This window comes from Lingula anatina, chromosome 3, assembly GCF_051362555.1.
Source record: "Lingula anatina isolate TDL-2025a chromosome 3, LinAna3.0, whole genome shotgun sequence".
NCBI lineage: Eukaryota > Metazoa > Brachiopoda > Lingulata > Lingulida > Lingulidae > Lingula > Lingula anatina.
This window is the reverse complement of record NC_141769.1, coordinates 13,880,712-13,896,150: the sequence shown is the minus strand read 5'-3', so window position 1 is coordinate 13,896,150 and position 15,439 is coordinate 13,880,712. Positions and strand designations below refer to the sequence as shown.

At 34.5% G+C, this 15,439-nt stretch overlaps 1 protein-coding gene across 8 annotated transcripts in view; it reads right to left on the bottom strand.

The window, feature by feature from the left end:
• LOC106170036 (pre-B-cell leukemia transcription factor 1) overlaps positions 1-15,439 on the bottom strand; it is a 45,008-nt gene that overhangs the window by 28,479 nt on the left and 1,090 nt on the right. For 7 of the 8 annotated variants that reach the window (XM_013549747.3, XM_013549746.3, XM_087008331.1 and 4 more), the window contains exons 2-3: positions 15,131-15,160; positions 13,342-13,415 (exon numbers count right to left, since the gene is read on the bottom strand). In XM_013549747.3, the coding sequence (XP_013405201.2) occupies positions 13,342-13,415; positions 15,131-15,160 (104 nt within the window). The remainder of the gene's footprint in view (positions 1-13,341; positions 13,416-15,130; positions 15,161-15,439) is intronic. The other variant, XM_013549748.3, reaches the window with a different exon arrangement.

The following is a 15,439-nucleotide window of genomic DNA, read 5'->3' as shown; positions in this document are numbered from 1 at the left end:
ATTAATGCAACCAGACAACAAAAAGAAGATCCATTCAATGTTCAAAGCCTGTAGTGTTCTAAAAAAGACAAGGGATTCAATGCTGAAAATGCCATTAACAATGTCTCTGCTTCCTTATACACAGGGTGCCTGAAAAACAGATGCCAAGCAAAGCACATGTGAGTAACCCCAGGCCACTTCTCTGGTGTGATTTTACCAATTAAATACTCCCCATTGTTTTACCACAAGAATTCTACTTGTTACTTGGACTCAAGTGATGGGATCTGCAGAATTAGAGGTGACGTTATGTGGTGGGGGTCACCAATTAGCTCAGGGTCTGCGACATTCTTGCATTCTTTTTTCTTTCTACTCTACTGCAACAAAAGGCTGGGTGCTGGGAGGTGGGCTATTTTGGAATCTGATGTTATACTTTTAACATCGTTTCAGCATTTTCTGTTATGTTTGTCTTTTTGTCTTTTAAAAATGCATTGCACAGTTATGCAAGCATTCATATCATGGCGCTTTTTTTTTAGAAAAAGATACATCCAAATCTGACATCTATTTCTGCAAATCATAGCTTATTTTCACAGCTCTTGGTTTATTTTCATCAGACTTTGAGCAATTTCAACTGAAAAATAGATCCTGAAGCTTACGTAAACAGTAGAAATGGCACGATGACAGACAAGAACTGGATGTTCAGAAAAGAAAAAATCCATCTTTAAAACCCAGACTCTTTAAATTAAACTTATTACAAGGCAGTTAATGGGATGAATGTATATATTTTATATGGCACAATACATGTGAAAAGAAATAGTAAAATTCTTGCCTATTGTACTCGTAAACCTTCAAAATTCGTATAAACAATCTTTTCTACATCTTTAAACTACGACTGTCCAGATTAAAACAGATACATATCGCATGAAGAACAAAACTAGGGAGGGGAGCTTTAAGAAGCATTTGTTTCTTTTAATATTTGTTACTCCAGTGATAAAGCCATCTATTAGTAAACGCTATCATCCATACCAAACTCTTGCACCAGAGGCTGTAGAAACTCCATCTATGCCAGCTGCTGGCCATAAATAAGCAAAGTGTGCAATCATTTTGCTTCTAATTTGCCAATTATTTATTTCTCCTTGAAGCTCTTGGCCTGGCAGAAAATGTGATTAGCTGTTATAACCTTTTTTCCAGGTGATGAGACAATTTTATAACTGCAGGCCCGGAAAAGGTTGAATTCCCTGCCCAAGTGGCTGATGTTTCAGAAATCACAGCTAATGACTACAGAATTATTCTTTTGCAGTATCAGTCATAATGTTCTTAAATAAAACAACTCTTTTGGTACCAGGATTAACTTTAAGTCATAAGTTCATTATCAATTCTTTTTTCCAAACAGGCTCAAGCATGAGTTTAAGTATTGCTTATCCAAAATTAAGTGAAATCCATATTACTGAATTTCACAAGATAATATCACTGCCTTTCTTTTTTGCTTTTTTAGTAATGATGCGCAATACATTAAGAGAAATCATGAACACTTCCTGGCAGTTCTACTTCAATTCACAAACATTATTGTTATAATAAAACTCAACAATCATTATCAACTGTGGCACAATACATGCACTTCTCTTCAAAACAACAAACAATTCTTCATTCTTCCTCAATTTATTTAAAAAAAGGTCACCTGTGCAAACTCTCAGCATGGTGCATTTCAAAAGGTCAAGAGGTCAGATAAGCCCCAGAGTTCTCGTCCAGTGGTCACAAGAACCATGAATGCTGACCAGATTACATTACACTGTCTTTAAGCTCAAACAACATACAGGTTTTATGGCCAGTGCTAAGTTTTGTGGTGCTCCTTAAGACAATATAACAAAAACAAATTGCCTTTCTGCAGAGCAAAAATAAAATTCAGAATAAGGATCCCATATTATTCAACAAATTATGAATATTTTGTATAAGAATTGAAAGAAATCTGCACAGAGGTCCAGTTCCTAATTGATCAAGTGCCTAGTTAAGTCTGATATATTACAAGTAAAAACCCTAGTGTCACCAATGGCAGTTTCATAGGCCACTGACTGTGTACATGTTTTAATATATTTGCAGCTAAGATGTATTTTATTCACTGTGCTTAATAAGCGAAGAACTTTCTGAAGGGGGGAGAAATGGTGGGGTGGGGAGAGAGGCTTTGAATATAAATAATTCATGATTTTTCTTTTGAATTTTAATTTCTCTACGAATCCAGTGATTTTAACACAAGGTTCAGTTTATAACTACCAACTTCAACTTTCCATCCTTCCACAAATATGCATGGGTTCTGTAATTGACAGATAACAATGCCACCAATCTGATCTCGTCACGCCGTCAGGTGTCACACTCCTCTCTGTAATGGGGTCTTCTTCTAACACCGGAAGGTGGTGGTTTAAAGACAGATTGACCCGAAGATAGGAGTTAATCAGAGGTCGTAGATCACAAAGAGGCGGGGAAGATAACAGTAATTCAAGTAAGAAATGACTGATCTTTTACACTGATTGACAACTGTTATACATGTTCATGCACCTTTTTCTTAGTGCTCATTTTCTTATACTGTCAACAAATGTTGCTAACTAAATTTTGTTAAACTAAATCCCAAATTTTTGCCTAAATGTAACTCACATATATAGGAATAAACATAAAAATGGGCCTTCCACCTTTTTAACTTTTTTAGATATTTTCATTTGAAGTGTAAAATGTCCTTCAATATAAAAAAATACCACGGAATGGCCCTAGTGCATTTACTGCAATCCAAGAAACTTTTTTTTCACACCCAGAAAAACAAATCAAATAATGTAAATACGAAACACAGTTTCATAAAAACTTTCCTAACCTTTTTGCAATTTAGTTCAGATACTACAAATATTGATTGTGTAAAAATTCAAGCATATCCCCAGTACAAATGGTGCCTGCTTGGTGCCATATTGCAACATAGTGGTTTATTGCAACATAGTGGTTTAACTATTTGGCTGCAGGGTATCTTAGTCATTTTAATCATCTTTATGCATTCATTCATACATTAAGCTGGGAGAGCTAGTACTATTTAGTAGTATGTACTACTATTTTTACCAAAGGCTAAACACTTTATTTTGGCTAAAGTAAAAAAAAAAATGCAGAAGCATAATCACAGATTTTGTTAAAACTAATGATTTGACAGCTCTGTGGAAAACTATACCAAAGGCAACATTACGCCAAGAAGAAAAAAGAAGCATCTGACCCAGATTACTAAGGTCTCACAAAGTTTAATTTTAATTTCTCTATTCATAATCTTTTCAGTCATTACAGAAGAAATAACATAATCCCCTACTGGGCGAGGTGAATCTGATTGGGAAAAAGTTCAATTTTTATAAAAGTCTTATCTCCATATAAGTACACCCTTGGGAGCCCCATGCTCTCATTATCATTGGAAATGACCCTTGTTAATGACAGCTGTCAGTCATCGGTCACTGTCAGAATCCCGTCTGGGAAAATCAATAGAACTCATTTGACTTGTAGAAAGGGTATACCCCATAATATAATTTTCTCTGAATGAAAAGTGAGTAGATCATGCATTATTCACACAAAACAAATGTATGAGTTTATTTCTCTGTACCAAATCTCTAAGGTGAAATTCACTTCCAGCAGAAAATGTCCATTTAGATGGATGCAGACAATTCCCATCTGAAATTTGCAAAATTTCTAACAATGAAAAGCAAATTTAGCAACCAAAAAATCTTATCATTTTTTTTCCATTGTAAAACATGAACTCAATGTCAACTGCCTCTTGGGCTTTTGGGAACGACTTTCTCCCTTTTGTCCACAGCCTTTCTTTAGACCACAAACTGACTATAAAACTGGTAACAGTCTACATATAACTAGTTTCTCTGAATAAGATGACATATGCCCTCTAATTAAATGCAAACTGTTATTATTCCAGTTTGGCTGGGGGGAAAGCCCGAACTCTTTCTTTTTCTCTCCAAACATCCACTCCCTAAAAATACCAAGTTCTGAGGATGAAAACCTCCTCAACTCCTGTCATGTGCTCTACTAACCCTGAAGGCAGCTTTCAGAGCTTTGTTACCATTCTCACACCATGACTATGGAAATGGTTCAGGTAGGAAGTAGATAAGTATCTCCCAACAGAAGAGGGGAATAAGTGTACATGATATGTAATTCCTGGTGAAAATTTCCCTTTCGTTTTGAAACATAGAATTACAGGGGGTGGAGCCAGGAAATGGGTCTCATCACATGAACAGACATAAGGACCGTACTATATATCAAGGTTAATTCATATAGGAAATTAAATCATAGTCAAACATCAGCTAATGACTGAGGCATGCTTTTTCCATAGGTTTGTGTTATCACTGACCAAAATAATCCACTTTGACTACTGAGACTATATAAATATTTTATTTATTTTATGTAATTTCCAATTTGATTTGTCTAAAATGAAAATATTTGATAAAATCTTAAAAACGCTATACAGAAGTGCTTCCAGATTCCAAAAGACACCTATTGTTGGCACAGTAGTAGTCTTAGGAGCTAACAACACCCATTTATATTCTCTTATTCCTCTTCTACATTCTGACTGTCAAATCCAATCAGAAAAGAATAAAAATCCTCTGCACAACTCTGGCATAGGAGAGCTGGAAAACATCTCATTTTACATATGTTGATAGCGTTTTAACAAGCTACTTGAGAAATGATTCTGCCTTGTTTCATAAAGAACACTCTGCCCTCTATTTCTTTTCCTTCTCTCCATGGGACACTGACTCCTTGTACATTAATTGCAATTTCTGGTCCATTCATAAAACAGCACACTAATCTTGTAAAACAGAGTGTAGAATGTGTAGTAATAAAAGGTATGCTGGTGACCCAGCAAGGCCTTAATACAATACTTAGGCTGATGCCAGCATAGAAAATTTTCACTAAATACTTGGGAAAATGCACTTGGGTTACAGAGTGAAAAATCTCTTTTCAAAATTTGGCCAATTTATCACCATAAGACTTGACATTTGAATTTTGGCTTCAATGAAATTTGCACTACAGCAAGCCCAGGGCATTACCTCTTTAACAGAGTTCAGTGTTCATCAGTCTAAAAAAATTAACCCAAAGGATGTGGATACAGTGTAATGTGCTAAGGCATGGAAACAACATAATACCATATTGTTGTCTGATCTGAATAATTACGAGAGAAGCCCTCTGCCAAACTGGAAAATTTCTTCATTCACATAGGTTAAGGGATGGGATAATATTGATGCTGTATTTTGTAGAATATCCAGCCATTACTGAGCCTTCCTTAATCAAATGTCTTATCTTTACCTCTTTCAAGGAATTAATTGACTTTCAGATGATAAAATCAAGCCCACAAGAAAAAAATCTGATAACTTCCTAATTTTCTGAAATAGACCCCCTAAATCACATTAATTGCCTCTCGCCATCTTTCCCCCATGACCTCACTTAAACAGGGCCATACAAATTCTTACAGTGCAGACTTTACTTTTAACCCTCTTGTTTACATGGATTATCAAAAAGTAAACAAAGCTCAGACAGCAGAGCTCCCTTGAGCAATATCTGTTGCGCTTCAGGTTCCGTGTGTTGTAATGGAAGTCTTGCCTGTGTGGCACTCCTCTGCTGCCCCAGTGCCTGACAGATACCTTTACTAGTTAACCAAACTAGCGGCTCATCACAGTTTACACAAAGAAGGAGAGAAGGCTAATCCCCATGGCAAATCTTACAGAAATCCAGGTCAGGGACCTACGCATTACCGACAAACCAAATATATGCATTTTTCAATAAAAACACTCCACTAAAGAGCTATTTGTCATTAAAATCCTGACCAGGGGCCTGCTCGTGACAGAGCTGCCCTCAATGTGAATAGTCAATGTCAATGCTCAATGCAGTAACATAGCTATCAGTATCTACCTTGTCCCCTGGCAACAATCCTTCTAATGTGACTAAAAAACCTAAGCGTTAAAAAATCAATATTCTGCGCTGCACATGAGCGGGGTTAGCCTTAGCGTTGTGCTGCGGTACATGATTTATGGTGTGAGCTGATTCTGTCAGATAACGGGTCCTCGGGGAACTGGAGACAAATGTCGAACATTGCTTCATGACCAAGATGATCCCCAAATTCATCTTGGAGGGATTATTTTGCATCTTGTGCTTTGAATTTATTTAAAGGAATATTGAAATGTATTCAGAAATGTGTAAAAGTATATGAAATAGTATTTTCTTTTCCTTATTAAAAACTGACCACTATCTTGAAACATTCTTTAACCTGACGCTTTACCACCCATGCTCTCTACTGATTAGAGGAAGAGGGGAGGTGTCAAGTTGGTCCCTAAGAAATTTCTGTACGCACTACAATTTTCCACCTAATCATGCCAGCTAAACTGTAATTCTTACAATTCAGTTTGGAAAACTACTGCCCAATGCCCTGTGGGCTAGGGTGACTTACTAACCCTTTCAATTTGACTTCAGTTCATAATAATTATCTCAACCCAATCTCCACTGATATACTATTTGCTTCAAGCCAGTACAGTTCTGAACAAAGGCATGACTTTTACTAAAACCTATGTTGGTGCATGTTCACAAATTGACTAAGGTATACTAGAAATATTAACTGCATTGAACGATTCTCTACGATAGGAATCTTTGTTGCATAATAGAAACCCCAAGGCCTTTTTTCATCATGTCACAGTCAGTCTAATTTTTGTCGGTGCAAGTCACTCCTGTACTGAGCATGACTTCACTTAATCCTTCCTAGATGTTTTGTTCTAGATAACAAAGAAAGGTTTACATTTTTACCTTCCTTTCTCTCTTAAAACCTAGATTATGTTAACATTTAACATCACTAGGTGGAAAACTCCAAAGATATAGATTTTTTAAAGTTTGGTTGTCTGCCGCTTTGTGTTGCTTCATAAAAAACTGGTTTTCAAAATGTATTTTATATCTGAGGTGGCAACTCCAGACTGAGAGACAGGGAAGTCTACCAGACTGCCCTTGTTTTTCTTCCTTGTTTAAAGCTTTGCTCTTGTCAACTCAAATAATGTGAAAGGTCATTTCTTTTCAAGTTTGGAGCTAATCAAGTGCTTCCTTCCATAGTCAGTAAAAAACCAGGCCAGATAATCCTCAAAACTCACACATATTGTTTAAAAGCAAACTTGTATCTATATTTGATATTAAGTAAATTGCAATTCATATCAGTGTAAATGCTATTGTTACCAATAGGGTTAATTTCCTACATGAACTGATTATACGTTATGTTATGGAAAATTAATAAATGCATGTGTGCCATAGAAATACTGGATGTTTAACATGGGTGGAATAAATCATTCAAACACAAAAACCACAAAGCCTGGAAAAAAGACCATGCCATCCACTTATAGCAGTTACATGTATTGTGAGTAATAAGGAGCCATTCTAATGTCATTACATACAGGCAGATTTTTCACAAAGGAAAAACGACATCTCTAATAATATGTGACTAACGCTGCATGAAGTTATAAAATTTTCCAGTGAAATAGAGCAAAGCCATCTTTCATTCAGTTTTCTCTTTTTGTTATGGCACTGGACATGAACTGTAAATAAGCAAGCATTTTTGAAAATCAAAAGAAAACTGATGTTATAATGATGTCCTGGTGAAGAGAGCAATTTAATTCCTTATTATTATTATTATTATTTTTTAGTAGATGCTCATTTAGTGGTCTACTGATCTATACGTATGCTTGTGTGTGTGGGCTTATTAACAGACACAGAACATCAAACATTTATCCCTTGATCTAAGAAGAATCTCAAAAAGTGCACAAAAACAAGAGCGCTAAATGCACAAAAAATGTCCCAACCTTCATTAAAAAGCACTGCTTTGATGTGTTCTTCTCTTTAACAGTTTAACGTTTAAACACGAAAATGTCATTAGAACTCATAATGCTGTCACAGGGTGCTCTGCGATTAAAGAGCAGTTATGGAGATGGGGGAAGGTTTAATGAGACCATTAGGCTGTGGAGGTACAAAGAAATTTCTCTAGCCACCATTAGTGTATATATATATATGATGGTCAGGCCTTCTGACCAACCCAAAACATTCAATCTAAGGTTCTGTTGCATTATGTAATGGGTGGAGGAAACAGGGGCTACACACAATGGTTGTATGTGAAGAGAATGGGTAACAGGAACCCAATGAACTCTTAAATGGCGACAGACAAGACAAGAAAAAGAGACTGAGACAGGTTTTTGAATGGGATGAACTAGCTCTGTCTACACTATACTTTTTATCCTCAAATTGAACAACTTAATCTTTGGTATCTTTTAGTATAAAATAAATTTGAACATCATTAAAATCTAGGCTTTCCCAAGGAAAGATCCGCCTTCATTTTCAAGTAGTGTGGATAAAATTACCATTTGGTATATGTATGCTCCCAGAAGAAATCCCCTGAAGTTGTGCAGTTTTTTTCCCCAGTAATCTCAAATAAGCACATTTTAACACAGTAAGTAACTAATGACTTCAACATTTACATGGAGCAATAAATACTCCCACCACCTCCGAGGTTAGGGAATGTGTGAAAAGCTGTTCCCATTATGAACCATATACTAGAAGCAGACTCCACCAAGCCAGGCCGCCCAGATGCCCTAATGTGTATTTAATAGTGTTTAACTTGTTACTTCTCTACAAACAGCTGGGGTATGGCAATACTAAGCAAAGAACAACCTTATCTTCACACTTCTTAAAACTTAAAGGCTGAAATGTTTTTGAACCTGTCCTCAGACGTCCTTCTTAGGATAACTTTAACATCCTTTATGCTGCACACAAACGATACAAGTTAAAGTCAAATTAAACAACAAATTGCCCAAAAAAACTCCTCCTGACAACAAATTCAATATTATCAAATTCAGCAATTATTGCAAATGAATTTTTTCTCTGCTTGCTTAAGTCCAGAATTTGGTTTTGAAACTGCTGAAGTGGATCAAGTGTCCATACAAGTTTATTCCTACATGTAAGGGAAATTAAACTTTAAATCAATACAATCAGCTTTTTTTTTGCCATTTCAACATTTTTTGCCATTTTCTTGAGTTATACAAATAACAAAATCATCCTCAACTCAAAAATCTTGGCTGCAATTTGAACTCTTTTTATACACACAGAGGTTTCCTACTATGACAGGAAGCTACTGAGATGATATATTTGATAGTTCTTTTCAAAAATGTGTACACATTTCGGAAGTAAACACCTTTTTTCTCAAAGGTGAAATGTGATTATGTCTAGTCCTTTTCAAAAACTTGCTCCAATTTCGACCTTCCACATGTTCTTTTATTTTCTTTTAAAATGCTTGTCAGTTCTTTTGGACACATCTCTTTTTAGCTCAGATAACAATTAAAAAATAATAATAAATGAAAAAAAAAAAAAAAAAAAGAAATAAAAAGTAGATTCCACTCATGTTTACAATAAAGGTTTATCCATTTATCTGAAAATATAGAATATGTACAACAGACTACTGAGAAAAAGAGGATAAAAATGATAGGCAATGTTTGTTTATCCATCTTCTGTCTCACATGGCCCCTTTAGTCCACTGTGAAGAGTGGACCAATGCCTACATTAACACTAAAACAGGCTAAATACACAAAATAGACCCCCAAATCTAAACCTTCCACTAAAAAGCCCACTTAGTGATAAGGACTTCTAAGTCTGTCATGCTACATTATGCACCCCGAGAAGGCGTCTTAAACACAAAGATGGCGGCTCTACATGCCCCTCGCCTTTGTTGGTAACAATGAAATCACTGACCCGTTGCATAAACTAGCCAAAGCTCGCAGGGATTTTCTCTCTTCTTAATGTGTATATTTATCGAATAACTGGTGGGATTTAATAGGCTGCCCATAACCCTAAAAGATTTAGATATTTAACATAAAAGAACAAGGACAAATTTTTTTAGTGGCACTGCTTGTTTTTTAAGCGCTAATTTTTTCAAATCAAAATAAGTAAATATCTATCTTTCTATCTGACATCTACATCAGTGATAATTTTATGTTACACCTTAAATCCTCTTTTTCATGTATAAAATCTATTCAGTGGAACCAAAAAAATTTTAAAATCAGCCAGTGCTTTTTGTTAAAGGTATTAACAATTAAATTTCAGTTAAATAAGCTTGTGTCATGATTTATTGACTATTCGTGAACATAATGATATACACTGATAAATAGCTGAAGAAAAACATCTCATAGTAGTGCTGTAAATGAATAGTTCTGTCAATAAGTGTGGTTGCACATTATTGACAAACCTCAACCAGCAACAACATTGGGAAAGCTTGCATGAAATCTTTGCATGACGACAGTGATTTTTACTAGATTAGATATAAGACAAAATGCAGAGAAATGAGAGGAAATTTCTTATCTCTGCTGTGTTGTTTGTTAATTTTTTAGATGTGGTTTGAACCAGAAAAGGGGTTGGCAATTTCTTAAACACATGCAACATGTCATACTGCTGGTTTGCAAAAATTAATCCTGCTCCAAAATAAAGAAAATAAAACAAACAAAGCATCTTTTTAGTTTAATAACCAATATATTATCAACTATTTAAATAAATAAATAAATATTTATTTATTTTTTAACAATCCCCAACTGCATCCTACCTAATACAAAAGCAGTTACGTGGCAGCAACAGGAGTACTCATGTATTATATCTATTATAGTAAAAGCAATTTGATGAATTTAACATGAGAGTTACCACATGGATTTTCCCTTCCTTTCACCCATGACTGCACCATAGCACTGACAAGGGGCCCTGGCCAGCAGTATGGGGCTTTACCCTAGACCTATAAATCACACACTGGCCTAAATATGCCTCCAGCTTTGCTAAGTGGGACAGCAAGATTCTGCTACATGGGGAAACAAAGGAAAGGGCACCGTTTCTTTTGCATACATATATTGCAACCATATAGTTTTTTTCAGAAGTCACCATTTAAGGTGCAGTGATGTTAAAGTTCTATCAGATTCTGAGCTGAGATCATTCCTCGAGTCTAATGGAGACTGATTTAATTTATGAAATTTGATATAAAATAGAAAAGGCTAAAAACTGAAATGACTTGATGTTTTTCCCTGCAAAAGAATTTACGATTGAAATGAAATCATACTTCACATAAATATGAAAAAATTTGAGAATTATGTTTAGATTGTTATCAATTCAGTACAAATTTGATAAATGATCAACAGTTCATTATCTACTAGAATGTAGCTGAATTTCAAATAAATTATTTTCAACTCACATCAAAAAGAAACCAGGGAGAAATTTAGTTAAAAGATGTCTCACAATGATTGAAAAAGCAAAAATTGTCTCATTCACAATTAATGCTGCCTTTTCCCCCCTTTTTTTGCCAAATATTGTCAATAAATTATCACTACAGTTTCATATCAAAACAATGCCCCTAACTTTGCTGCTTCAGAGGTAAGTCCTTCAGTAAAAAAAAAAAAAAAAAAAAAAAAAAAAAAAAAAAAAAAAAAAAAAAAAATCAACATGAGGGATAATGCTATTTTATTGCATGCACTTTTCTCATTCTTAATTTTCATCAGTGTGAAAAAAAAAGACTGAGTTGAGGGTTATCAGAGCATAACAGAACCAGGGGAGATACATTTCAAATCATCCTGTAAATAAATATTTGTATTAAACAGGTGCCAGAGGAGGATAAAACTCTCATACAGTGAGTATTATTACTGAGCTTGTGCGCCAGGTCAAACCGGGGTATCCACAAGGGGCCCCTCTTGTTAAGTACCTGCTCCATACATTAAATGGAACCTCAAGAACCTTTTAAGTGATCGATATTTTCAGTTCAAGTCCACCAGAAATTTGTCTTTGTAGAAAGTTTTTCAAACAATGACAATGTCCCTATGGTGCTTGCTATATCTTTTGTTCCATTACGATTCAATAAATGGGTATAATTACCAATTAAGGTAGATCTGTTTGACAAAGGCTTGTTGTGATCTTCCAGCGTATATTATAGAAGTTGATACTCCAGATCAAATTCAAATAAAACAGGGGTCATTCTTGTGTATATAAAACTGTGTTGGCCAATATTAGCTGGTGCATGACTGCACCTGGAACTGATCTTATCTATTACTTCCCTGCTTAGAGATAAAAACTTTCTCTTAACAAAGCTTGAAAAAATAAGTGCTATATTTTTTTGTTAGATTTTGTTTAAAAAATACTGTTACATGCATATTAAAAAAGGGCATAGCAAAGAATGTTTTTTAACTTTAGTATCAATTTCACCAGCTAGAAAAACATGTTCAGTCATTCGCATCACCAAACTAGCTCTTTTATTAAAAAGCATTGCTTCATAAATTTATTCAGATTTTTTAACATTTTAACATTCAGACATTTGTTAAATCTTGGCCTGAATTTGTTTTCTTTAAAAGGAAATCAATAACTTATAACATATACATTTTACTAAAATTGTGTAATGTCTTTTTTCTCATACACCTTACGAGATCTGAACTTCACTATATAAAGAAAGGTCATCTCTGAAAACCCCAACCACCATCCCCACCTAACCTTTTTTTTTCATTTCCACCTTAACAATCAGTCTTCTAATAGCCCTCTATCATGTGCGGATGTCAAAACTACAGTGTTAGATGACAGCGGTGACAGGCAGGGTAAGCTCTTACTGTAATATGGGTCACATTAGACCAAACCTTCAAAGCACACTTGTCTTTTTAATTGACTGGGCATTTCACAGAGGTGGACTGGAGAGGAGAATAAATTGACAGCCGCCTGTCACTCTGTCAGTTATTGAGAAGTTTACAAGAGGCGTAGAGGCCTGTTATATGAAGTATCTGCTGAGCTTAAATGTCGGTGAACAAAAAAAGAATGCACGACTGTGATATTTTGAAGTGCCGACTTTTTCTGTGAAGGACAGGCACGGTTTTAGATTTGTATTGAATATGTAATATTTCATCTATCAAAAAGTTTTCATAGGTTCCTTTTTTCTTAATCTAAACCTGTTCATTCACTGCATTGGTCTGTAACATTTTAACCTTTGAAATGAGTTATATATGGGGGATGTGTACACAAGATCTTTCTGTTAATGTTTTTTTTATACAAAGCATGAAGAACTGAAATAAAAACTTGTTAAAACCAATTGTTTGTCAAGCACAACAAATGTGTATAGATGTTTGGATGATTCAAACAAATATAACAAAGCAATGAAATAAAGATTTAGATAATTAAAATAAAATAGTGACAATATTAAGTACCACTTACCTCTTCTGTGCCACAAAAAAAAACAACAAAGACATTCCCCCCTCCCCAAAACAATTTAAACAACCACAAGAAGCATCAATATATTATCAGACAAACTTCAGATTCTCTTACCAGTCTTTTCCTTGATTTCACACAGAACACTGAACAAAGCTGGTTTCATTCTATGTGAGTTCAATGTGTGTTTCCTGTAAAGAGAAAGTAACTTTTGATCATGAACTCACCATATGCTCTCTCAAAATTTCTATATAGTCAGTGGCATGCCATATATCAGATTATTTTTTTGTAACAGAAAGGCTTCATCGATTTAGCTACTAGTATTTAAAATAAGGTAAAAATGAAAAAAGATTTTTTTTTTTGTGAACAAGGGGACAAAATAAACCCATTATATTTCTTTCTATGTTGTATCTTGGTCTTGTTTTCTTGGATATGGAATAAGAATTCAAGTACAAAATTGAGGAGTACAATTTTTAAAGGCATGTTAACTGATTCAATAATTTTTTTCTTGAAAGATAATATTTGAAAGCTGTGCTTTTTGTTTTGATTTGAATGTATATAATTAAAATTTTATGTGGTCATTTTAGTGTTTCTTTCTATTTTTAAATCAAATAACCGCCATTTTCTATCAAACCATTGGGTATAAACTGAAGCCAAAAAGTAACAAACCATTTATCTTACTAAAAGTTGAACTCAGCACAAATTGTTGATAATAGGTTTCTTGAGTTTTAACAAGAGCATTTCATAAAAATTTATTTTAAAAAACTTGGTATGCAGTTTCCTCTGAAATTAATGAGATAAGCCTGATGGCCTTCAAGTCTCCAAATAATTGAAATAACAGGATACCTTTCGCGAATCACACACATTGCATATCTATACAACCCCACATGCCAAAAATAAATACCCTATATACTGACCTTCTGAAAATACCAGGTTAGAAATGTGTACAAAGTGGGAGTTTTAGATGCACAATTCATTCTAAGATGGACCCAAAGACTGAACCCTGTTTAATTTTCAACACGGCATCCATAAGGCCACAACACATAAATGGCCTACATGGATAGATTTTATGCACTTTTGAATTTGTCTGTAATCTTCTTAAAAGTTGGAAATTTTACGGCTCGAAAATAAATTACTTTTTTCTAAGCTGATATTCATTAACATGAACAAAAACATAAATGTACATTTTAAAATATAAAATAAAAGCCCATTAACATAACATGTTGATACATTAATACAAATACAGACAGACTTGTTAATACACCTGTCAGATGGGATCATGCAAACTACTTGGTTAAAATTCAAACAGGGGATCAACATTTCTATGCAACTAGTCTGAAATAACAGATAATACTTGACATTAAGTATCATAGTTCTTAACACGGCCGTTATTTAACTACCCTTAATCCCTGTGGCCATTACCATTTAGTAGGTCCATGCAACATTTAACTACCTTGTTCAAGAAATGTGATTAATTAACAACTGTTGTGATTATAAAACACCTTCGAGCAGCATCTATCTTCTCAGTTATTAAATAAACTATGTCTCTAGTGTAGACACTGTATACTTCACATACATGTAGAAATATTGCAGGCCCAGATCTGCTTGTGATCACAAACATACATACAAAAGTCAACACAAAAATGTGATGTTCCAAATAAAGAGAAGGCTTCCAGGAATGTAATCAAAATACAGAAACCAGGACATACTAAAGGCAATGGCCACAACAAAACATATGGGAAATTCTGCAAATTCCCAACATACGGATTTAAGTTTTATTTTTAGGAAATTAATATTGAAGATGTCAGTTGAAAAAGCCTTAATGATAGTAAGTGTTAAAAAGTGTTTTCTTCTCAGAGATCACAAACAAAAGAGGGGCTACAATGGTGTTTTTGTCAATACTCACTGCATGTTCATTTGAGCTTCATAGCTGGCCCTGAGTGGGAAATTTAGTGGGAAATCAAATGTAGGTTACATTGCATTTGAATAACAGTTTATGATTATGATGTAAATTTATTAAAACATTATAAGCACACAGTAGTGCAGCAGACTCTTCAAGTGTTCTAAAGCATTTTCTATGCAAGAGGAAGAGAACAAAGCAAGCAAATATCAGTGAGGGGATCATGTGATTGTGCATTAAATGAAAAAAAAATATAACAGTTTAGATAATGACAATAACAGAACAGCCAAAGAGCTAAATATCTACATCCAAAGT